Here is a 25,304-nt window from a genome sequence, read left to right as displayed (position 1 = left end):
GAATAGAATAGAATAGAATAGAATAGAATAGAAATATAGAAAGTGAATGGAATAGAATAGAATAGAATAGAATAGAATAGAATAGAATAGAATAGAATAGAATAGAATAGAATAGAATAGAAATATAGAAAGTGAATGGAATAGAATAGAATAGAATAGAATAGAATAGAATAGAATAGAATAGAATAGAATAGAATAGAATACAATAGAATACAATAGAATAGAATAGAATAGAATAGAATAGAATAGAATAGAATAGAATAGAATAGAATAGAAATATAGAAAGTGAATGGAATAGAATAGAATAGAATAGAATAGAATAGAATAGAAATATAGAAAGTGAATGGAATAGAATAGAATAGAATAGAATAGAATAGAATAGAATAGAATAGAATAGAAATATAGAAAGTGAATAGAATAGAAATATAGAAAGTGAATGGAATAGAATAGAATAGAATAGAAATATAGAAAGTGAATAGAATAGAATAGAATAGAATAGAATAGAATAGAATAGAATAGAATAGAATAGAATAGAATAGAATAGAAATATAGAAAGTGAATAGAATAGAATAGAATAGAATTATAGAAAGTGAATGGAATAGAATAGAATAGAATAGAAATATAGAAAGTGAATAGAATAGAATAGAATAGAATAGAATAGAATAGAATAGAATAGAATAGAATAGAATAGAGCTGGAAGGGACCTTGGAGGTCTTCTAGTCTAGCCCCTTGCTCAAGCAGGAGGACCTATACCAGTGGTGGTGAACCTATGGCACACCTGCCAGAGGTGGCACTCAGAGCCCTCTCTGTTGGCACGTGCGCCACCACCGCTGCCAGCAGCAGGTCCTTGTCGGTTGGTGGACTGGAAGAAAAGGGAGGGGGAAGCATTTTACATGCGTGCATGCGCGCACGGGGCCACGAGCAGGCACATGCTGCAAAGGGGGCGGGGCTAGTGCCTGCGTGATACTCACTAGCCCAGCCCCGTTCTCACGTGGTGCGGTGCCTTGTATCTGCACCCTGCGGCGCGGCGGTTGGCATTTTTGTGCCTTGCGGTACGGTGGCCCATTTTTTGCTCCCCCTTTTTTTCATGCCAGAGGCGGCACTCAGAGGCGCCTCCCTGTCCCCTCCCCCGAGGGCACCAGAATGCCGATGCTGCCTTGGCACTTTGTGATAAACAAGTGGGTTTTGGCTTGCGGTTTGGGCACTCGGTCTCTAAAAGTTTCGCCACCACTGACCGATACCATCTCAGACAGGTGAATGTCCAGTCTCTTCTTAAAAACCTCCAGTGATGGAGCACTCTTGATTTCTGGTGGCAAGCTGTTCCACTGGGCAGCTGAGAGAAAGGGGCGGCAGAAGCTGCATCCCCCGAAAGAAGTCTTCGCCGAGAAAATGGGCGCTGAGACGCCTCATTCTCTCGCTCAGCGGAGACTTCTTTCGCGAGATGCAGCCTCTGCCGTGCTGCACTGAGAGAACAGCAAGCCGCCCCATTCTCTCGGCAGAGCACTCCACCGCCCCATTCTCTCGGCGGCTTGCCACCCCGTTCTCTCATCTCAGCAGAGACGTCTTTCGGGGGATCCAGCCTCCAGCTGCTGCATTTCCCAGCCTCGGCTTATACTCGAGTCAATAACTTTAACCAGTTTTTTGGGGTAAAATTGGGGGTCTCGGCTTATACTCGAGTCGGCTTATACTCAAGTATATACGGTAATCTCTCTAAAGTCAATTCAAAGGCAGGAAAAACTCATAGGATGAATAAAGTATCATAGTTATCAGTAATATCAGAATACGATCCAGAATAATAAACATTCCAACACAGAAATATAAAATGTTAGTAGTAGAAGGAATCTTGGAAATCATATAGGCCAATCTGCTATGCAGTGCAGGAATCAACATTGTAATGGAGATGGGCATCCAGCTTCTGGTTAAACCCTTCCACCGTCTCCTTTGATAATCTGTTTCATTGCTGAGCAGCTCTTGTCAATAGGAAATTTATCCTGATATCCAACCAACTTCTTCTTCCATGCATTTTAAACCATTTTATCTGTATTTTTCCCTTTTCTTTTTGTAGAGTGGTACCAAAGGATGGCAGTATAAACCTATTATATCAAAAGCCTTTAAAAGGTGAAAGGAATGGACTGTAGATAATTTTCAGTAAGATGGGAGATACTTTTTAGACACACACAGAAAAAAAGATGCATTGGGTTATTTCAGAACATAATTTTACATACTTAAAATATATCTAGATATTGAAGTGGAGCCTGGATAATATGAAGATACGTCTGATACTCTTGTCACTCTTAGATTCTATATAGCAGTGGCTGAAGAATTAACTTTTGTTGTTGTTGTTGTTAGTTGCGAAGTCGTGTCCGACCCATCGCGACTCCATGGACAATGTTCCTCCAGGCCTTTCTGTCCTCTACCATCTTCTGGAGTCCATTTAGGCTCACGCTTACTGCTTCAGTGACTCCATCCAGCCACCTCATTCTCTGTCGTCCCCTTCTTCTCTTGCCCTCAACCTTTCCCAGCATTAGGCTCTTCTCCAGTGAGTCCTTCCTTCTCATAAGGTGGCCAAAGTATTTGAGTTTCAACTTCAGGATCTGGCCTTCTAAAGAGCAGTCAGGGTTGATCTCCTCTAGGACTGACCGGTTTGATTGCCTTGCAGTCCAAGGGACTCGCAGGGGTCTTCTCCAGCACCATAGTTCAAAGGCCTCAATTCTTTGGCGCTCAGCCTTTCTTATGGTCCAACTTTCACATCCATGCATTGCAACTGGGAAGACCATAGCCTTGACTATATGCACTTTTGTTGGCAGGGTGATGTCTCTGCTTTTTAGTGTGCTGTTTAGGTTTGCCATGGCTTTCCTCCCCAGAAGCAAGTGTCTTTTAATTTCTTGGCTGCAGTCCCCGTCTGCGGTGATCCTGGAGCCCAGGAAAATAAAATCTAACACTACCTCCATTTCTTCCCCATCTATTTGCCAGGAATTGAGAGGGCCGGATGCCATGATCTTGGTTTTCTTAATGTTTAGTTTCAACCCAACTTTTGCACTCACCTTCTTCACTCGCAACAAGAGGCTCTTTAGTTCCTCTTCACTTTCTGCCATTAGAGTGGTATCATCTGCATATCTTAGGTTGTTGATATTTCTCCCGGCAATCTTAACTTTTGATTCATCTAGCCCTGCCTTTCTCATGATGTGCTCTGCATATAAGTTAAACAGGCAGGGCGACAGTATACAGCCTTGCCGGACTCCTTTCCCAATTTTGAACCAATCAGTGGTTCCGTGTCCAGTTCTCACTGTTGCTTCTTGACCCGCATATAGGTTTCTCAAGAGACAAATAAGATGGTCTGGTACTCCCATCTCTTTAAGAACTTGCCACAGTTTGTTCTGATCCACACAATCAAATGCTTTAGCATAGTCAATGAAGCAGAAGTAGATGTTTTCTGGAACTCCCTAGCTTTCTCCATGATTCAGCGTATGTTGGCAATTTGATCTCTAGTTCCTCTGCCTCTTCAAAATCCTGCCTGTACTTCTGGCAGTTCTTGATCCACATACTGCTGGAGTCTAGCTTGTAGGATTTTAAGCATAACTTTACTAGCATGTGAAATGAGTGCAATGGTGTGATAGGTTCTTTGGCACTGCCTTTCTTTGGAAATTGGAATGTAAACTGATCTTTTCCAATCCTGTGGCCACTGTTGAGTTTTCCAAATTTGCTGGCAAATTGACTGTAGCACTTTTACTGCATTGTCTTTTAAAATTTTGAATAGCTCAGCTGGAATACTGTCACCTCCACTAGCTTTGTTGTTGCTCAGCTTTCCTAAGGCCCATTTCACTTCACATTCTAGGATGTCTGGCTCCAGGCCGGTGACCACCTCATCATGGTTATCGGGGATGTTAAACTCGTTCTTGTATAGTTCTTCTGTGTAATTTTGCCACATCTTCTTCATCTCTTCTGTCTCTGTTAGGTCCCTGCCATTTTGGTCCTTCATCATGCCCATTTTTGCATTAAACATTCCCTTCATCTCTCCAATGTTCTTGAAGAGATCTCTAGTCCTCCCTCTTCTATTGTTTTCTTCTATTTCTTTGCACTGTTCATTTAAGAAGGCATTCTTATCTCTTCTAGCTATTCTCTGGAATTCTGCATTCAATTGGGTTTATCTTTCTTTTTCTCCCTTGCCTTTCGCTTCCCTCCTGTCCTCAGCTATTTGCAAAGCTTCCTCAGACAGCCATTTTGCTTTCTTGCATTTCTTTTTCTTTGGGATGGTTTTAGTTGCTACTTCTTGAAAAATGTTGCGAACCTCCATCCATGGTTCTTCAGGCACTCTGTCTATCAGATCTAATTCCTTAAATCTATTTGTCACCTCTACTGTATATTGAACAGGGATATCATTTAATTCATACCTGAGTGGCCTAGTGCTTTTCCCTACTTTCTTCAGTTTAAGCCTAAATTTTGCAACGAGAAGCTCATGGTCTGAGCCACAGTCAGCTCCTGGTCTTGTTTTTACTGACTGTATAGAGCTTCTCCATCTTTGGCTGCAGAGCACATAGACAATCTGATTTCTGTGTTGACGGTCTGGTGATGTCCATGTGTCTCTTGGGTTGTTGGAAAAGAGTGTTTGCTATGACCATCGTATTTTCTTGACAAAATTCTATCAGCCTGTGCCCTGCTTCATTTTGTACTCCAAGGCCAAATTTGCCTGTTATTCCAGTTATCTTTTGGCTTCCTACTTTAGCAATCCAATTCCCCATGATGATAAGGACATCATTTTTTGGTGTTAGTTCTATAAGGTGCTGTAGGGCTTCATAGAACCGGTCAATTTCATCCTCTTCAGCACCGGTGGTTGGGGCATAGACTTGGACTACTGTGATATTGAATGGTTTGCCTTGGATTCGAACTGAGATCATTCTGTCATTTTGGGGATTGTATCCCAGTATGGCTTTTCCTAACCTTTTATTGACTATGAAGGCTACTCCATTACTTCTGAGGGATTCTTGCCCACAGTAGTATAGCTGATGGTCATCTGAATTAAATTCACCCATGCCTGTCCATTTTAGTTCGCTGATACCTAAGATGTCGATGTTCAGTCTTGTCATCTCTTGTTTGACCACGTCCAGCTTTCCTTGATTCATGGATCTTACATTCCAGGTTCCTATGGAGAAAAAATCTTTACAGAATAGGACTTTCCTTTCACCACCAGACACATCCACAGCTGAGCGTCCTTTTGGCTTTAGCCAGTCGCTTCATTCTTTCTGGCGCTACTAGTACTAGCCCTCTGCTCTTCCCCAGTAGCATATTGGACGCTTTCTGACCTGAGGGGCTCATCTTCCAGCGTCAAATCTTTTTTCCTTTTGGTACTGTCCATGGGGTTTTCATGGCAAAGATACTGGAGTTGGTTGCCATTTCCTTCTCCAGTGGATCACGTTTTGTCAGAACTCTCAGCTATGACCCGTCTTGGGTGGCCCTGCACGGCATAGCTCATAGCTTCATTGAATTACGCAAGCCCCTTCGCCACAATAAGGCAGTAATCTATGAAGGGGGAAGAGTTAACTAGATGCTAGCAGTTTGCTTTACTTTTAAATATATTTAGTATGGAATAAGGCTTGCTGAATCTTGTTGTTTTTCTTGCTTTGGCACAAAAAAAGAGAATTATTATATTAGATTTACCTTAGAAAAGATCATGCACTCAGTTGTTCAGATTAATTTTTTAGGAGAGAAAGATATGGTCAATAGAGCTTCAGAATTTGTAATTCTTTTAATAATGAAAATGTTTTTGCAATGGTGATTTCTTTCAAAAGCAACTACATAATTCAATAATCCTCCAGTGATATCACTTTATCATTGCCTTCATAATTGGAGATTCTACTGCACTAAACAACATGCATGTTTAAAAATGCAAGAGAATGAAATTGGAAGACTGTTCATTATATTCTAGAATTGAATTTATTTACACTCTCGGCCCAATAAAGAGTTTAAAATACAAAAATACCAATAAAGGGCAAATATAAAAATTAAAATGACACCAAACTGGCAGGAATAGCCAATACCCCAGAAGACAAACTCAGGATCCAAAAAGATCTTGACAAACTTGAACAATGGGTCCTATCCAACAAAATGAATTTCAATATGGAGAAAAGCAAAGCTTCACATTTAGGAAGGAAAACTCAAAGGTACAAGTACAGATTGGGTGACACCTGGCTTAAAAACAGTAACTGAGAGGGACCTTGGAGTCCTAGTGGATGATCACTTAACCATGAGGCAGCAGTGTGCAGCAGCAGCCAAAAAAGCCAATACAATCCTGGGTTGTATAACAAAGCCACAGAATCAAGATCATGTGAGGTATTAGTATTGCTTTATAAAACCCTAGTAAGACCACACCTGGAATACTGCAGCTAATTTTGGTCACCATATCACAAAAAAGATGTTGAGAGTTTGGAAAAAAATTCAGAGAAGGGCAACTAAGATGATCAAAGGACTGGAGACTAAAACATACGAATGGCTGCAGGACTTGGGTTTGGCTAGTGACTGTCTAAAGAAAAGAAGAAATAGGGGAGACATGATAGCAGTATTCCAGTATTTGAGGGGCTGTCACAAAGAAGAGAAGGTCACATTATTCACCAAAGCACCAGAGGGCAGGACGAGAAACAATGCCTGGAAAGTGATCAAAGAGATCAGGAGAAACTTCCTGACAGTGAGGACAATTAACCAGTGAAACAGCTTGCCTCTAGAAATTGTGGGCGCTCCATCACTGGAGATTTTTAAAAAGAGGCTAGACAGTTACTTGTCTGAGATGGAATAGGTTCTCCTGCTTGAGCAGGGGGCTGGACTAGAAGATCTCCAAGGTCCCTTCCAGCTCTATTCTATTCTAAAATACAGAACAAAAAGCCACCCTTGAAACAATGCCACCTATCGCTACTGCAAGAAACTTGACAACTTTTGCAGTGTTTCTCCATGTTAGATGTTGTAAAAGAAAGACTGAAATTTCTTAATCAGAAAGAGAAGTAAACATTCATATAATCAGCTTATAAATGCCAGAGGTCATGAGGGGCAAAGTAGGTAGCATAGCAATACGTGGGTTACTGAGTATGTATCTGAACAGAAATGCATACAGTTGTTTTATGGGAGAGTAGTACATGTATTGAGTAAGGGAATCTGAAGCTAAAAATGGGACAGGGAGTGTGGTTGTCAGAAACTTCTAAAATAGAGACACTTATCAAGCCAGGACCAAGAACGATGTATAGAACAATTCACCAGAGTCCATTTCTTTATTTCCTGACACAATAGACAGAATCTTGCTAGACTAAACCCTAATTACTCTTAACAAATATACCCTGGGAGATTCTAGGGAATGGCTATTCTAACTTTCTTACTCTTCCATCCATTTCCAGGCAATGCTGACTTTCTCCCCCCCCCCCCCTTTCTGGAATGTGCTGCCTCCTTCCCGTGGAAACTGCCATTTTGCTGTAATTCATCAGATCAGCTCTCTCCCCCCTCTTCCCCATAGGTACCATCTCTCACTACATCTTTATAAATATAGAATTATCCACCTTATAACAAGTCCAGGGCCTTTGCATTATACATTGCTTTTTTTTGTTTTGGCTGCAGGAATATAATTATTGCCATATTTTAAGATTTCATCAGAAACTTTTTTGAACTCTGGAGAAGCTTCCAGTGAGGAATGGGCAGACTGATGTCTTGCAGATAGTGGGAGACATTATTGGCTGAAAGGCAACGAGATGCTGGATCCAGATTGCCAAAAACATGTAAAGATGTTGAGATTATCATACATACTTCAGGCAGCTGTTTTTGTGTATGTGTGAGTAGATGACAAAAACTGACTTTTCACAGTCTCTTACAAACAGCTGGGAGTCACGGGATTCCACCAAGCTCACAGCTGCTAATGTAGTTGTTTTGGATATACTGGTCTCTGATTTGATTAATCACTCTGGAGTTTATGTTTCTTTTGTTTTTTTTAATCTTGTTAAAGACTGAAAACCTTCAGAACCTCAAATCTGGTTGTATTTCCTGGATGAGTTTTCCTTCAATCCATTTAGAAAGAAAATTGTGTTTATAATTTTCTAAGAACATTTTCTGGAATATAATAATAAGGGATGATTACAGCATTGATTTTAGAAATTTTTAAATTAATTAAGGGCTCAGATAGATTTGAATTAAAGAAAGACTTTTAATTTAATTAAAAGAATCCTTTCTTGTGGGAAATGTCTATAGATACAGTGGCATCCTGGTACTCATCTGCTTTGAAACTCATCGAATTTGAGTTGCATTTTGATTTGAAGATTTTGTCCCAGTACTCATTGTCAGTTTGGTACTCAATGCAACCTAGAACTTGTCAGTTTTGGCTGCCTTTTTCTTATTGGAAAAATTTATTTGGTACTCATTGGTTTTGGTACTCATCGCACCTGCTCGAAGCTATTAATGATGAGCACCGAGGTACCACAATATACAATAGTGAGATGACTTTGAACGCTGGACATTAGATGGCACTAGAAGGAAATAAAAGATGGTTACTTTCAAGAAAAAAACTGGGCTAAAGATGTAAGTAGAGAGTCATCCAACATTATAGAATTGGAAGATGATACTGATGAGAAGCAATTCCACTGAATAAAACTGAAGCTGACTTGAATGTGGATTTAAAAATGAAAGCTTATAAAAAAGAGATAGAAATAATGGATTTACAAATGAAACTGGATGATTTGATAATTACAAATATCTTACAAATAATAAATCAGAATAGAGATATGGATATCTTTTTTACAATGGATTTACAAAAAGGACATCACCACCAGATGGATTTGTAACTGGCTGATGAACCATATTCAGCAAGTTGTCCTTAATGGTGCTACATTTACATAAAGGGAAGTAAGCAGTTGGGTACCACAAGGTTCTGTCTTAGGCTCAGTACTCTTCAATATCTTCATAAATGACTTAAATGAGAGAATAGAAGGGAAACTCATCAAATTTGCAGCTGACACGAAGCTGGCAGGAATAGCCAACAACCCAGGATCCAAAATGATCTTGACAGACTTTAACAATAGGCCCTATTCAACAAAATGAATTTTAATGTGGAGAAAAACAAGGTTTTACACTTAGGTAAGAAAAACCAAAGGTTCAAGTACAAATTAGGCAAAACCTGGCTTAAAAACAGTAAGTGTGAGATGGACCTCAGAATCCTAGTGGACAATCACTTAAATATACGAAGATTGGCTGCAGGACTTGGTTTTGGCTAGTCTAAAGAAAAGAAGAAATAGGGGAAACTTGATAGCAGTATTTCAGTATTTGAGGGGCTGCCACAAAGAAGAGGGGGTCACGTTATTTACCAAAGAACTAGAGGGCAGGACAAGAAACAGTGACTGAAAACTGATCAAACAGAGAAGCAACCTGGAATTAAGGAGAAAATTCCTGACAGTGAGGACAATTAACCAGTGGAACAGCTTGCCTCCAGAAATGGTGGGTGCTCCATCACTGGAATTTTTTAAAAAGAGGCTGGACAGTCACTTGTCTGAGATGGTATAGGTTGTCCTGCTTGAGCAGGGGGCTGGACTAGAAGACCTCCAAAGTCCCTTCCAGCTCTATTCTGATTGAATTATCAAAAATTGTAAGGGATGTTACAATGAGAATATGAAGAGCGATATGAATAACTTTTTTATACTGGAATCACAAAAGAGACTGGATGAAGATGCCAATAATTCTGAGAGAAGAGATAAATTAAGTATAAGAAAGCAGATGTTTGGATTTCATTTGGGGAAACTAAACATTGGGGGGGAGAAATAATAAATTGGTTTATTTGATTAAGGTTAATATAGAGGTTGCTGGTTTTGGTAACATTTGGTGGGTTTATGCTGATTAGGACTTTATGATGATGTTTTCAAGACTTTGCTTTCTCTGGTGAGATTTAATGCGTTTTTAAAATCAGGACTGGATGACGATAACTTCAAAACTTTATTTGAAAATGATAGGAGAAATTGTTTAAATAGAAAATGAGACATAGATATATAAAGTAAGAATTTAAAATGTATTTATTATTGTAATTTGTATAATACATTTCTAATAACCCTAAATGAAATTTGGTCAATTAAGATGAAACCTTAAAGATTTGATTGTAAAGAATGGGATGAAGAAGTGATTAGTTTTAGTGATAAGTAATTAGTTGATTATACCTTCCGGGGAGGAAAGGGGAGGTTTTGTTCCCTTTTTTACACTTTTTTAAATTTTATATATAAATATATATATATATATATATATATATATATATATATATATATATATATATATATATATATATATATATATATATATATATATTGTGTAGAATATATTAGTTTTATTTGTATATCAGAATCTTTGATAAAATTATTTTTTTAAAAAAAAAATATTGAGCTCTAACAGAAAGCTCACTCAGTTGGTTGTTCCAGCAGTGGTGGAAGTAGCTACACAGGTACCTGAAATATTTGACCCGGGCAGTTGTTCTAAGAGGAATTAAACTTGCAGCCATCCCACAGCTGTTATTGACCATGAGCAAGGCCTCTTGATCACAGAAATTATTATTATACAGTTTGATACAGCAATTTCCATTCTTTAAAGAAGCAAAAATTCAGTTATCTGAGGAAATATGGCTCTCAGATGGTCATAAGTTAATAGAGTGATATCAAATCATCGGCTAACAAATGCGGATAGTCCTCATTTAATAAAGGTAATTCAGACTGGCAACTCAGTTTGTAAGCAATGCAGTTGTAAAGTACAATAACACATGATAGCGCCAACTTACAACAGCAGCTCTAGCAGTTCCAGTGGCTGTTATTAGGTGATTCCCCAGGCAAATCCCTGGGATTGACTCTGCTTGTTGGAAGCTGGCAGTGGAGGTGGCAAATGATCTTGTAACAGCAGGATGCTGCAAAGTCAAAATTGCAAGCTAGTGTAGCCTGCCTAGAGCTGTAATCTAGTACTCCTTCAGGAGAAAATAAGTTTAACTGATCTCAATGATACTCACATTTGAGTGTTTGATTGCATATGAAACTTGTTATTTTATGATTTTTCATACTTTTGTAAGATGCAAATATTAATAATTCTCATTCAAAATTTAAATTGAATGAGTAATATTTTATAGAAGATCAGTAGAATAGGTGTGCTTACTGCCAACTTCAGGAACAATTACTGAACACATTTTCATACTTGCAGTGTTTCTATCTGTTTTACATACACATTGTAAAACATTAAAGTTACTGAATGAAAATAGACAGAGAACTCTTTTTGCACTCACTCCTATTCAGTAAAGTTTGAATCTGTTTTTTATTTGTTTCTGGAGAGACTTGAGGTCTGAGAACAAAGCTACTAACAGGAAACATATGGAAAAGTTCTACAATAAGTGAACAACTGACTTCAACTCCAAATGCCACGTATCACATTCCAGTTCTCAACCAATCTAGGAAAAAGCTTGTAGCACTTACTTTATAAATTCAATCAGTTGCTAAAGGAACTTTAAGAAATAAGTAAATATATACAAGGGGAAAAATAAACAGATTACTAACCAACATTGCTAATAAGTTTATTCAGATATTAAATTAACTAGGTGGCCATTACAATCTTAACATTATTTCATAAAACTATCTCAACAGCATATGCTGCCAGGAAAGAAACTTGCTGTAACTTGTTTATAAAATGAGAACATTTTAGTACAGATGTAAGTTAAGAGTTATTAACCATAAAATTGCTAGGAGCCATCAAGAAACAAGCTACTATTCCCTAGACCTTATTTGACACATTAATGCTGAATGTAAGTTTTGGAATACTTCAAAAGCATGTATAGGGCTTACATGTAAAATATGACAACTTCTGATTTAGGATTGCAAATGTTCAGCATGAAAAATGAGGTCACAAATGTTGGTTTGTTTCACTCCCAGCCAATTTTTTGTTCACTGTCCTTATGAAGAACAAGTATTATACTTTTATTTGTGAGTGTATCCCATGTCTAAAGAATGTTCAGAAACCTCAGTGGCCAAGAGGAATACTGGGAGCAAATTATTCTTTTCTTTTCTTCCTGTAAAGAACAGGACTCTGCTAGAGAAGTTTTGGTTTTCTGGTTTTCTTAATTTCAGGGGGGGGAAAGAACAGTATTAGAATTCTCTCAAAAATAAAACTGATAAAAACTTCCAGAATGGACAGAAGGGATGATTACATTAATAAAATTCCAAAAAAGGTGATAGTTAATGAAGAATGTGAATCATCATAAACAACACTGCTAGCAATGCACAGTTGTGAAATATTGCGAACACATACAAAACGAAGTATTTGTTCCTGATGCAACCGATTTTTCTCAAATAGGATAATCCAGAAGTTTTAATTATTTCCTTCATGAATATAACATGAAAGACGTATTAGTTAAATTAAATTAAATTTTTTAATTTGTTTTTAACTTTTGTATCTTTGTTTTTTAATCACCCTGTAAACCGCCCTGAGTCCTTCGGGAAAGGGCGGTATATAAATGTAATAAAATAAATAAATAAATAAAATAAAGTGAGTGAACTTAATTAGCAAAGAATTTAATTCATTTATTTAAAGTTAGTGAATTTAAAAAAAAACTTTTCAAATTTTGTTTAGAAAAAAGAATACTAAACAACTAATGATAAGCTTTAATTTATAAAAATATAAATGCTTGATGTTTCAATTCATTTTTACTCAGTTAAGCGTGCTAAATTATTATTTTGCATTTTCCTACTCTCCACCATATGCAGGAATGCCAACAGTCATAACAGAATTAGCTTCTTTATCTAACCAGGAAAAAAAGTCCATATTTGTTTTTCTAGTTTCCAGCCTTACTACAGCCAGAAATTTCTGGTGCAATTTCTGTTTTCCAGCCTTACTATAAATTCTGACACCAAGAACTCCACTCTAGCTCAGATTGTAACAAATGCAAAGCTAAATCTGGTAAGCATGCTTCCCTGCTTTTTCTGCAGTTAGCTTTGGGACCAGTTTATATTAACCCCATTCATCTCCCACTCCTAACAAAAGAATTCAGACAAAAATTCTTTGTTTGCCTCCCATGGCTAAATTATCCCAGAAATATTCATCAACAAACAACAAATCCTTCAGAGCTGAATTATTGCCAAATCTAACATTATATCTCCTTTTGTGGCTGTTTGCCTTTTATATCCTAGGCATTGGTGGGATTCAGCGGTTCACTTTGGCAGAACCAGTAGCTAATTTTTTGTTGCCCAGGCCCAGAATGGACTTCCGGAAACGGCATCCACAGAGAGAACCGGTTGTTCACATATTTGAATCCCACCACTGATCCTAGACTATACAGCTTATATTCAGGGAGAGACTAAATGGCTGTCTTTGAAATATTTTGAGTTCAAAGCATCAATTTTGAATGTTTTAGGGATGAAAGAAAAGCTCTTTAGAAGGCGTTGTTTTCAGAATTCTAATTGTTTGAGACAGTGCAACTGGGCCTTGTTTTGCAACATGTGCCTGGATTTTCCCCAAAACATTTTTCCAGCCTAGAGACGTTCAGTATAACTCATGTCCCAACTGCTTCCTGGTTTGATGGGAGTAGAGGAAAGAAATAATTAAGCAAATGGCAGACAGGAGACTGCTTGCAGTGGCATAATTTTCAATCTGCCTCAGAAGTTACTCTTAAAATCTTCCACTTGGATAAGTAAGTTATATGATGTTTGTGCTTTATTTTATTTATTTTATTCTACAGAAAGCTCATTTAAAAGTGTTTGCATTCACACATACTAGTTTATTTGATATACAATCATTGCTAAAGCAACTGATGTTATATAAATGTAAACACGTTATAGAAGAAACAATTAATAGAAAGCTGATTTGTGGAATATTTATATGTGTATTCTTTGCAGGTTCTGAAACATTTGCTTATATCTGCAACCAATAACTATTTCTATGTGTAAACAAAATAATTAGGAAAGACAAGAGTTACCTTTATTTCACTTGCATCTGAAAGTCAGGTGTTTGTGAGTGGAATCATCAAAGTTTAGTAGGTTAAAATATTGTGGGATTTTCAAATGCAAACTGAAAAAGTTGAAGTAGTACTAAATAGTACTACTTGAACATCATCCTGCAGCAATAGCTTTAACACCATCAAACAATAACATCTATCTACCCCAGGTCCTGGAGAAGGGCTTAACAGATAGATAAAAAAGCCAAGTCCAGTCTAAATAATAATAATGACTGTGGGGGAAAAACAAAACTAGTACCAATAATAATAGGTGTCTTGGTACAATTCCAAAATATCTGCACCAGTCACTTGAACAACATTGGTATTGACAAACATAACATCAGTCTAATTGCAAAAGGCGTCTTGGAACAACTTACATTCTATGACAATAATATTAATATCTGCCTATAACATCTGCCTATCGCAGGACCTAAAGAAGAACTTAATTGGTAGATTGAAATGCCAAAGCCAATTTAAATATCTGGCTGACTATGTGATCAACCATAATTTTTAATTTGGTGAAATGACTTTCTATTGTTTTCTAACAGGAAGCAATATTTCTATCGCTTCGGATACCACAAAGCCTTCTCCCAGAAGGTAACACGGAAAACAGGTGGTAAAGAGGATGTGTAGCATCCCAGACAATTCTGTGGACCTTGTTCAAGCATCGTTTATATGCTATATCCTGGATAAAAGGAACTGCCAATAATCTTTTCTGCCATCCTTACCACTCTCTGCACCGCCTTCCTGTCTGGAGCAGTAATGCTTCCAAACCAGACAGTAACGCATTATGACAGGATGCTCTCGATTGTCCCTCTGTAGAAAGTGGTCAGGACAGGGGAAGGAAGATGTGCTTTTCTCATGTGATGCAGAAAATGCAGGCACTGCTATGCCCACTTCACCAGTGTCTCATTGTTGAACAACCAAGCTACTAGAGGAAAACTAATCATTTATGGAAATAATTATGGCAGTGACAGTGACCTGATTGAATTATGAAAAAAAGAAGGTAACTGGAGGCATAAACAGAGTAGCTCCTTTCCTTTGGCTGCTGTCTTTTATTTATTCCATTTGTTAGTAGTCATTACATAGAATGTATACTCAATTATTCTACACAGAATAAACAATTAAAAGCAATAGTTACATGGTGCTGAAGCTAAACAAACATTACAAACATTTTAAATGTGGCATACATTAAGTTTATAGTATACCAGATTAAACTGTACTAAAAGCTGTTAAATTACTTAAAACATACAGAAGTTACACAGTCGATTAAAGGATCTTAATACAAAAATAGGAATGGTGAAAAATGGAAAAGATATCAAAGGAGAATCTGGGTAAGGCATTTCATAAATGGAAGGACTATCTTGGCATGACCTTGGTACAAGGCCTCTGATGGGAATTTCATCATGGTCCATGTAGAATATATAGGGACTCTGCACCATAAGCCATTAAGGCCTTTATATGTCAAAACATGTCCACTAAGCCAACCATGACCAAACAATATTTATTTATTGTTATACTATGTTCATATGAAATGTATTCAATTAAAATGAAAATAAAAATAAAATGAATCATAGTATCATTAAATTATCATTAAATAATTGACATAAAAATATAGGCAGTACAAAGGTGAGTTGAAAGGAGGAAAAATTAAAAATCATAGGAAGAAGGACTGGATGGACATACTAGTAGTCTTCAACATGGACCTAAAAGATCTAATTGGAGATGGCTCCAATATTAAGAGAGGTAGACACAAACTCAGAAAGGATTCTTCAAGTAATAGTAGAAGCAGCAAGTTTCTATTAATTAATTAATTTATTTTTATTTTAATCCCATTTATATCCTGCCCTTCTCCGAAGACTCAGGGCGGCTTACAATCTAAGCACAAATCAAATGTGCTTAGCAATAGCCTTCATTCTATGTATATGCCTGCTTATTAGGGCTTTCGGGGGGGCCCCAAGCGGCATTATTACAAAGTCAGCTTATTGCCCCCAACAATCTGGGTCCTCATTTTACCTACCTCGGAAGGATGGAAGGCTGAATCAACCTTGAGCCTGGTGGGATGCGAACCTGCACTAATTGCAGGCAGCTGGTGTTACTTAAGGAGGCATTAGCCCACTGCTCCACCAAGGCTATGTTTCTCCATTGCATGACTTAAAAATAGGTACAACAGGATGACTAGCATTGGCTCCTAGCAATTTCCATAAGTCACTGAGAACTGATCATTTGAGTGCATCTTCTACACCTGCAGAAGAGGATATTTAACAAGTTTTAAATGTAGGACAATATAACCATAGGGCCCATTTCTAATTAAATGAACCTTGGTAGCACAGTGGTTGGAATACAGTACTACTAGCTACAACTGTTGACTGCCAGCTGCCAGCAGTTTGGCAGTTCGATTCTCACTCAAGGTTGATTCGGCCTTCTATCCTTCCAAGGTCGGTAAAATAAGGACCCAGATAGTTGGAGGCAATATGCTGATGCTGTAAACTGCTTAGAGAGGGCTGGAAGGCACTGTGAAACGGTATATACAGTAAGTCTAAGTGCTATTGCTATTGCTAAATGACTTAGTGGTTAATAGTTTTAAATTTTCTGGTTTCTTTTCAGAGGCATCAAATATGGAATACATTCAAGCAGTTAAAAGGGCGCAAAGTCAATTGGATGCAGACCAATTTGGGTCAGTGTACAAAACTCTATCTACATGGAGTTTTGTAATCTAATATTCAGAACAACATGAAGCCCCTCAAAGCTTTATATGTGGACCCCAAAGCTGCTTTGAAAATTGCTGGTAAATTATAATGCAATAAGACATAAAGGAAAATTTTTAAAATACATGCGAGAATAATTGCGGTATATCATTTTAAATAATATAACTAAATTTGAATTTAAAATTAATAATTTTTGCTTTCAACTTTCCTCATGAATCTCTTCACTCAATTTTTGGAATATAGCCTTCACAGGCCCAATGTGAAGATAACGCAGTAATGTAGATTTTGTTCCTATTCAACAACACCATTCCATCTGCTCAGTGTCATCCAGAGGCGCTTTCCCAGGTGGCTAGCCGATTAATGAATTTTAGCTGTATCAGACTGTCCACTCGAAGTTAAAACAGCCAAGATTCTGCTGTGGTATACAAACATTTTCCAGTATGAACTGTAATTAATACAGAGTATAAACCAGAAGGCAATTATTGGGGAGTTTTTCTATGTATTTGGATATATTATTTCAGTTTGTTTCTCTCCAATATAGACAGAGTGCTCAGTGAGGTATACTTTGTTTGCATCACACTTGGTGTTAAGAAAATTTTGGGTACACTTGGCAAATTCAAAAACATTGTTTTCAGCAGAAGTTTTGCTAGTTCTATTATATAAAGTAATAGGTTTCCTCCTAATGAAGCAATTTCTGTCCTTCTTAACAGTGGCCGCAAAAATACTCATTATCCCTCCTCTCAATTTCACTCCCCCCCCCATTTTCAGCAAACAGTCCATAGAAGATTTTGAGGCTCTTATAAAGGTACTTATTGCTCTGTTCAGCTAATTCTACCATCTTCACAATCCACTCTTCTATTGTGGATATTTCAACATTTCTCCCATCTTTGTGCAAATAATAATCTTGCTACAGTTATCATATATAAAACCAGTCTCCCATAAGTGTTTTTAATTGCCTATCCATCAGTCCCAATAAAAAGAGTTCTGGTTTTATCTCGATATTATATTCAAAAGTCTTTGTACCTGATGGACAAGGAATTTGAAAAAAACTTCTGGAATTTTGTTACTGTATATGCTTATTGCAGCAAAAATTATTCATGCACCACAATGGTAAGGTATAATAACCCCAAAATGGAAGAATGGGTAGAAAAACTGAGATGGCCATATTAACTGTTTTAATTAGAGAAAAGATGTTTTCTTTTTTCCCTGACCCCATACTTCTCTTTCCCTTCCTTTCCTTCTGTTGTTTCCCTATTATGTTTATTTCATTTGTATTTTATATTATGACAATTTCAATAAAATTATACAAGTTATGCCATCTCCTCAAACAGAAGGCTGTATCCACAATTAGTGAGGCTTTAGTTATTCAGTTGCATTACTGCAATGCATTCTTCATAGAACTATCCTTGAAGGCCATTTGGAACCTGATCCACAATGCATAGCTCAATCATAGTGCCCCTCAATGTGCCCATATAACACTTGTGCTTGGGGAGCTAAGATGGCTACCAATTGGCTTCTGGGATCAATTCAAGGTGTTGCTTAACATCTTTCAAACCCTTCATAGTTCGGGACCTGGATATCTATGGGATTGGACATTCCCAATAAGGTCTGCCTATCTTAAGTAGGATAGGCTCGCTTCATGCTCAGAGATTGTGGATGGGTGCTTTCTCTATTGCTGCCCCCTCCATTGGAATAGCAGCTCCTGGGACATTCAAATTGCCTCTTCCCTTTTGGCACCCACAAAGTCTATTATGACTTGGCTAATTCTGCTTTTGTTTTATTCTGAATTATATTCCACTCAAGCCAGTTCTGACTGAAGCGGCTTATGCATCCAGGACAGACGGACAGACAGACAAATATAAGTGGTAAAGAAACTTAATCATGATTAATTTACTTAACATCCACCTCTGAAATTAAGATTAGAACTGCAAGGCTAAACATTATTTATTATGAAATAAGTTTTACTTAGTGTCTGAAAAGTATACACAGAATTATACTGTCAACACATTCAATTATGTCAGCTGTTACTTGTATTTTCACAAAATAAGTTCCCAGACTCAGGACTCAGTTATGTTACAACTGATATGAAACAGAAAAAAATCATCTTGTTTGTAAGAGCTATAAAACTCAACAATTGGAATGTTAAATATTTAACCATTTTAAAATATGAACATTAAATGCCCTTGCAAAAGATAATAATAATAATAATAATAATAATAATAATAATAATAATAATAATAATAATAAGTTGGAAGGGACCTTGGAGGTCATCTAGTCCAACCCCTTGCTCAGGCAGGAAACCCTACACCATTTCAGACAAGTGGCTGACCAGTCTCTTCTTAAAAACTTCCAGTGTTGGAGCATTCACCACTTTTGGAGGCAGGTTGTTCCACTGGTTAATTGTTCTAACTGTCAGATTGAATACTAATACATTTTCCTTGGATTTTCCTTGAGTAAACAATCGAATGAACATAAGAACCAGTACTGACAAGGAAGCAAGCATAGTTTGATGGTCAACGCTAAAAATAATCTTCAACCATCCCCTCAAGTGAAGGAAATTCCTACCACACCTCAAACCAAAAATTAGAGAGGGAGAGTTAAGCCACATAATTTCACCAGAGTAAAATTACACCCTTACTTGTATAATCTATTCTGTTCAACAAGGAATACTTCATTCTCCAGAACCCTTTGCAGCAAATTATACTTCATGAAATGCTTATATCTACAAGATAACTCTTATACCTTGAGGGCATCACCTTCTAGAATCCCTGGTATATTCTTTGGCAGAAAACTACCAAATTATCTTCAGGTAGGAAATTATTTGTTTTTAAAACTTCTATTAACCCTGTGGTAATGTTCCTTCAATTACTACATTTCAAATCCAATTTATCTACTATTCTTATATAGTGTTACTTTTAATAACATAACTTTTAAAAGGATGTACCTTATAATAAACATAAATCCTTTGTAAATTTGTCTGATTTATGCATGAATTAAGAACAATGTATGGAGACTTCTTAAGATAAAAGACTTCTTAAGATTATTTTGCATAGGTTTGGTAGAAAACAGATTATTGGACAACAGTAAAAAAAAACACCCAATACTGCAAATTTCCTAAAAGTTAGTTAGACGGAATCCTATCTTCTCCTGTGCCAGCACTAATGTAGATCTGAATCTGCTGCCTAGTGTTTGGTTGCAGCACTATGACACCGCTATTTTTCCAGTTCTCTTAAGCCATTATTCCAGGAAGCCCGCCTATTGCTCAGCTGCTTCCAGAACAGACTTTGGAGAGAACAGGAATATATTTCAGAAGGTGAAGTATAGAGGAACATGTGTTGTTTGTAATTAGTTCACTCATCTAATACAGGATACTGCTTTAGTTATAAAGATAATTACTGAAAGCTATTAGCCTATTATTTAAGAGTCAATGACTTCATTTAGTGGTTTATACTCAGATCTAATGGTTCATATTCTTAAATCAATGTTCCAGTTCTTTGGTAAAGCATTTCATTTTTTGAAAATCAAAGTAAATATTTAATTTTCTCAATAATGTGATTAAAATGAATTCAATGAACAAAAAATCTAGGCAAGAAGAAAAGGAAAACAATGCCAGGAAAAATATTTCCTAACTTTCAGGATACATGAAATACATATTATAAACTTTTATAACAGAAAGTTTAGAGCCTGTTCTGATTTACAAATATGAAAGAGTATACTTTATTTACCAACAATTTCATGGAACAGAATTTATTCAATATAAGTGAATGTTTATAAGTGAATATATCTTTATCTCAATCAGTTCGTAATTTATGTTCTGCTTAGAAACTTATGCTCTTGTTTTTTTTTAATTTGGGCATTTGCTTGAATATAAAACAAATTATTTACTTATCTAAATTAGGCATAAATTATTACCTGGTTAGATTATTTTTCCATGTTTTCTGTGTTGATTATCATCTAACACTAACACTGTCAGGCAACAAAGTCTTATACTTTATATATAAGCAAGAATTTGTGCTATTTGATATTGACGTTAACTGGTCAGTATTATCTATACAAAATTTCAACTTGTAAATATTGAACTTGACGTTTACTGATTTATAGAACACAATTTGTGTATAATATTTAGTCTGTTAACTATGGTTACTGTTTTGGCCATCATTATGCATTCTTTCCCCAAATTTACTGGAAACAACTAATTTTTTTTACTCAGCTTATGAGAATAACAAGTAATAATAATTTTACTGTCAGTGGTAGTTATACTGCAGAAGTTCCTTTCAATTTGTTTTATAGGATAATAATAACTTATTTTAAAAGGAAGGACAGTTAAAGAAAAAACAATTTCTTTTACTTCTCAATCTAAGGAACGATATCTATCTAGGTTTCCCAATTAATTCTATGTCTTTTCATTCTTATGCTTAAATAAATTACTATTTATTTTTTTTACTAAAAAATACATTACTAGGCAACAGCCAATAACTTAATAGCCAGTCATCAACACCCCAATCAACAACTGAAAAGCCGCACACAACCAGGCACCATATAAATATCACACACAGAATAGCCCAAAGCACACACTCTGCTAGAGAGAAGTTCCCTGAAGATGGGCTCCAGATCCAGTATGAAAGCGCAGAAGACAAAAACCTCTGGTCTCAGTGACTGACACAGATTGGATCCTGCAACATTATCCAGGGACCCATAGATTCGCCTTCATTTATACCTAGCCTCTATTTGAAAATCCCTAATGATAGGGAAGAAACCGCTCCATGATGTGTGTGTTTTTCTACAATGTGGCTCTCTATAAAAGGGAAGCAAATCAGACTGCAGCAACTACTTACTGTAAGGGAATGTGTGGATGACCTTGTGGAAGAGATGCTGTCTAGGAAACCAACAGACAAGTGAAGTAGGAGTCCCCAGTGGCTTAAGAGTTAGGGAGGACTTACCCCAATTGATCAAATGGTTAAAAGTGACGGCAGAAAGTTTCTAGTTTTAGACCTGCAAGATTCTGTTCATGTAGCTTCATAAAAAAAAGTAGAATTAGTTCCTGTAGTCATATTTCCTGTCTGGCTTACCTGGGAAGGCTGACATGATGTGCTAGACTCTGTGCTTTCAGATTGGGCTGCAGAGCCACCAACAGGTCCAGAAATGAACTGCATGACAGCGTTTGTCTTTGAAGCCAGAGGATTGCCATATTATACTTTAAAACAGGCATGTCAAACTGCTGGCCTGCGGGCTGGATGCATCATACTGAAACCGCGCCTGCCTCATTGCCAGCAATGGGGGAAAAGTCACGGTATGTCGCAGGTTTGACATGCCTGCTTTAAAACGTTAGCCATTTTTCACTGGCAAAGAAATTCCAATGGAACCACAGTAATCATTGTCTTATTAAGCTAACACCAATGTTTATAATATGAAATATAATAATTTATGCTATTAAGTTGAACATATTGGATAATTTCAACTGAAGGAAGAGATCAAAATACAGTGGGAAAATGTATATACAGAGTCCTAAAATAAGGTAAATACGTGTGCCTTATCTTTTGTATGCCACTAAGCACTAACAAATCTTTTTAATGCTACAGTGTTTAGCTAAATCTACTGAATGTTGTACTCATTCAAGCTAAGTGCAAACAGAAAAAAGAATTTTAATTCCAAGCTTAGGATGATTTTAAATCTTAAATATGTAGAAGTGTTAGCTCCTAGACAAAACAAAGACAACATTGTTCTGTTAATTATATAATACCAGTATTTCCTTTGTTATCAACTTTTTAATGTTAATGTACTTAATTTGTTTTCTTCTTTCTGCAGGATAAACATGCAGACAATGAATATGGCAAAACCAAATCAACTGTTAACTATTTTTCTTCTCTTTGAAATGTCAGTATTTGGTCAATATGAGAGTGATGATTTTGAGGATGAATATGAACATGAAGTGGATAATGAATATCCATCTATTTTTCATCAAATTCCTCATGTAGAATATAACATTCCATACTCCACCATACCTGCTGAGTGTGCAAAAGAATGCTTCTGTCCATCTACTTTCCCAACAGCCATGTACTGTGATCATCGCAAGCTTCTGACAATACCAAAGATTCCTGCTCATGTCCAGCAACTTTATCTGCAGCATAATGAGATTGAAGCTGTGCCTCTGGAATCCTTTGTTAATGCCACAGCTTTGAAAGAAATTAATCTCAGCCACAACAAAATCAAGTCTCATAAGATCGACAATGGTGTATTCGTCAAACTTGCAAACCTCATACAACTTCATTTAGAATATAATCAGCTAGAAGAAATTCCATTCCCATTACCTGGAAGCTTAGAAAGGTTGATCCTGGGTTTCAATCAAATTTCCAAGTCAGACAGCAAAGCCTTGGAAGGTTTAATACATTTAACAATGCTTGACCTCTGTAATAATTATCTTGAGGATTCCCAGCTCAAAGGAATAGACTTTTCAAGTATGAGAAACCTAATGCAGATTAACCTTTGTAACAACAAGCTACAGTCTGTGCTTCTAGATCTACCACCTTCACTAATGTATCTTTCACTTGAAAATAATTCAATTTCTTCCATTCCAGATAATTATTTCCACAAGCTTCCAAATCTTACTGCTTTAAGAATGTCACACAACAATCTCGAAGAAGTTCCTTATAATGCTTTTATGTTCTCTAATCTTCTGGAACTTAATCTTGGGCATAACAAATTGAAACAAATTTTCTATATTCCAAGAACCCTACAACATTTATACCTAGAAGATAATGAAATAGAAGGTTAGTTTCTTTTATAAATGTAGTTTTTCTAACATTTACCTTTACTTGAAATATATTTAATACACTATAATATGTGTATTAGTGAGTTTTTAAAAGGTTCTTATACTAAATGCATGTGGTACTAAATTATATGGAATTTTAACTAGCATATTAGATATGGGAAGAGAACATGTAGGAGTTATGACTCAATTAATTTTCTATGTTGCAATTAGTTTTTAGTTAAAAGATACACAAGCATGCCAAATCCTTACATAGAATTTGTTATGCTAAAAGCCACAATTTCCCAAACCCTCAGTTTAGATTTTATTTGATGCTGAGTTTTTGTCCCATATCAATGATTGGGGAATCTAGATTAAAAGAGTGGTGGAGACTGGAAAAAAAACACTTTCAGTTTAAGTAAATCAAGAGTGATAGAAGATTTCTGGTTATTGGTTTTGTTCTCATAACAGGCAAACATTACTTTGGAATATCTTGCAAGAACCTATTTACTTTAATAAACATTGTTTTTGTCTTTTTACAGTCATGAACGTTACTTTAATGTGTCCTACTATTGATCCGCTGAACCTCAAACATTTAACTTACATACGAGTGGACCGAAATAAGCTTACAGCTCCAATCAGCACCTATGCATTCTTCTGCTTTCCACTTGTGCGGAGCATTTATTACGGGGAACAAAAAATTAGCAAAGATCAGCAAACACAACTGAGAACCCCTTTGTTCCGAAGATTTCTAACTCAGGAAGAATTTGAAGAAGCAGAAGATTTTCATGAAGAACAAGATGACAGTCATGATCACGAATCCAGAGGAAGTGACAATGACAACTATCTGGATCCTTACTTCTATTAACAATTTTAAGAGGTAGTAATACTATTAAACAAACAAACAAATATCAAGTATAAAAGAAAACGGAATAAACTGGAAAATGCAGCAAACCACCTGAAGCCAATCAATATATTTTGTAGCATATAGAAACTATTTTTATATAGAAAATCTCAACAGCCATGAAAATCTTAGCTCTTCAAACTATTAATAGCAAACGATGAAGACATTTTAAGTATCATAGAAACATTTATCTTATTTTTAAGATAAAACCATTGCAATAGTAGATTTAAAAATCTCTTGGTATTTCAGTTATCAAGCATTAAACCATTTTATGGTTTATGCATGTAGATATGTGTGTCTGTGTATAAACTTAACATTCATGAAAAAAATTCATGTTTTGCCAAATTCACTTCATAAATATGAAATTATTCAGGGAGCTGTCCGTTGACTCAGAAGAATAAATTCAAGTTAATACTGTACTCAAGTGAAACAGATGGCTAGTAGGTAATAGTTCACTTAAAAACCATAAATTGAATCCAAAGATGTTGAATTATAATATGAATAATAAAAAGATAAGCCATCTTTTCAGTTGACAGGACATTCAAAAATAAAATGAAAACTGACCAAAATCAAATTTCACATAATTTTACTAATTTTACTCCATACTATCTTTACTTACTAACTTTACAAAGATACTTTACTATCTTTGCTATCTCTCATGAGAAATAATAAAACATTCATCCTGCTGCATAACATTTCAAGAGTTAGGCTCATTATCATCATCATCCTATTTTATTTTATTTTTGCCTACAGGCATTATTTACCTTTTAGATTACATAAAATCATTGTTGGTATCATGAGTACCAACAATTGTTCATTTGCTAAAGTACATTTCAAGTACATATAATGAGTAACTTATGTTTGTTACAGAATATAAATTATCTAGAATGCAATATATATTAATGAAACTATCACTAAAAATACACAGACATATATTGCAACATAGGGGAAAAATAATCAAACGTAGCTTATATTCACTTCATC

At 36.2% G+C, this 25,304-nt stretch overlaps 2 protein-coding genes across 2 annotated transcripts in view; one reads left to right on the top strand and one right to left on the bottom strand.

Moving 5' to 3' along the window:
• CENPP (centromere protein P) overlaps positions 1 to 25,304 on the bottom strand; it is a 174,040-nt gene that overhangs the window by 108,029 nt on the left and 40,707 nt on the right. The window lies entirely within an intron of this gene.
• Positions 19,971 to 24,298, top strand: OMD (osteomodulin). Its single transcript, XM_083353884.1, has 3 exons — positions 19,971 to 19,984; positions 22,477 to 23,438; positions 23,959 to 24,298. Exons 2-3 carry the CDS (start codon positions 22,484 to 22,486, stop codon positions 24,282 to 24,284), a joined length of 1,281 nt encoding a protein of 426 aa, XP_083210010.1. The 5' UTR covers positions 19,971 to 19,984; positions 22,477 to 22,483; the 3' UTR covers positions 24,285 to 24,298.

This window comes from Vipera ursinii (assembly GCF_947247035.1).
Source record: "Vipera ursinii genome assembly, chromosome: 2".
Classification (NCBI taxonomy): Eukaryota; Metazoa; Chordata; class Lepidosauria; order Squamata; family Viperidae; genus Vipera; species Vipera ursinii.
Note: the sequence above shows the minus strand (reverse complement) of the source record. Positions and strands in the feature narration are given on the sequence as shown.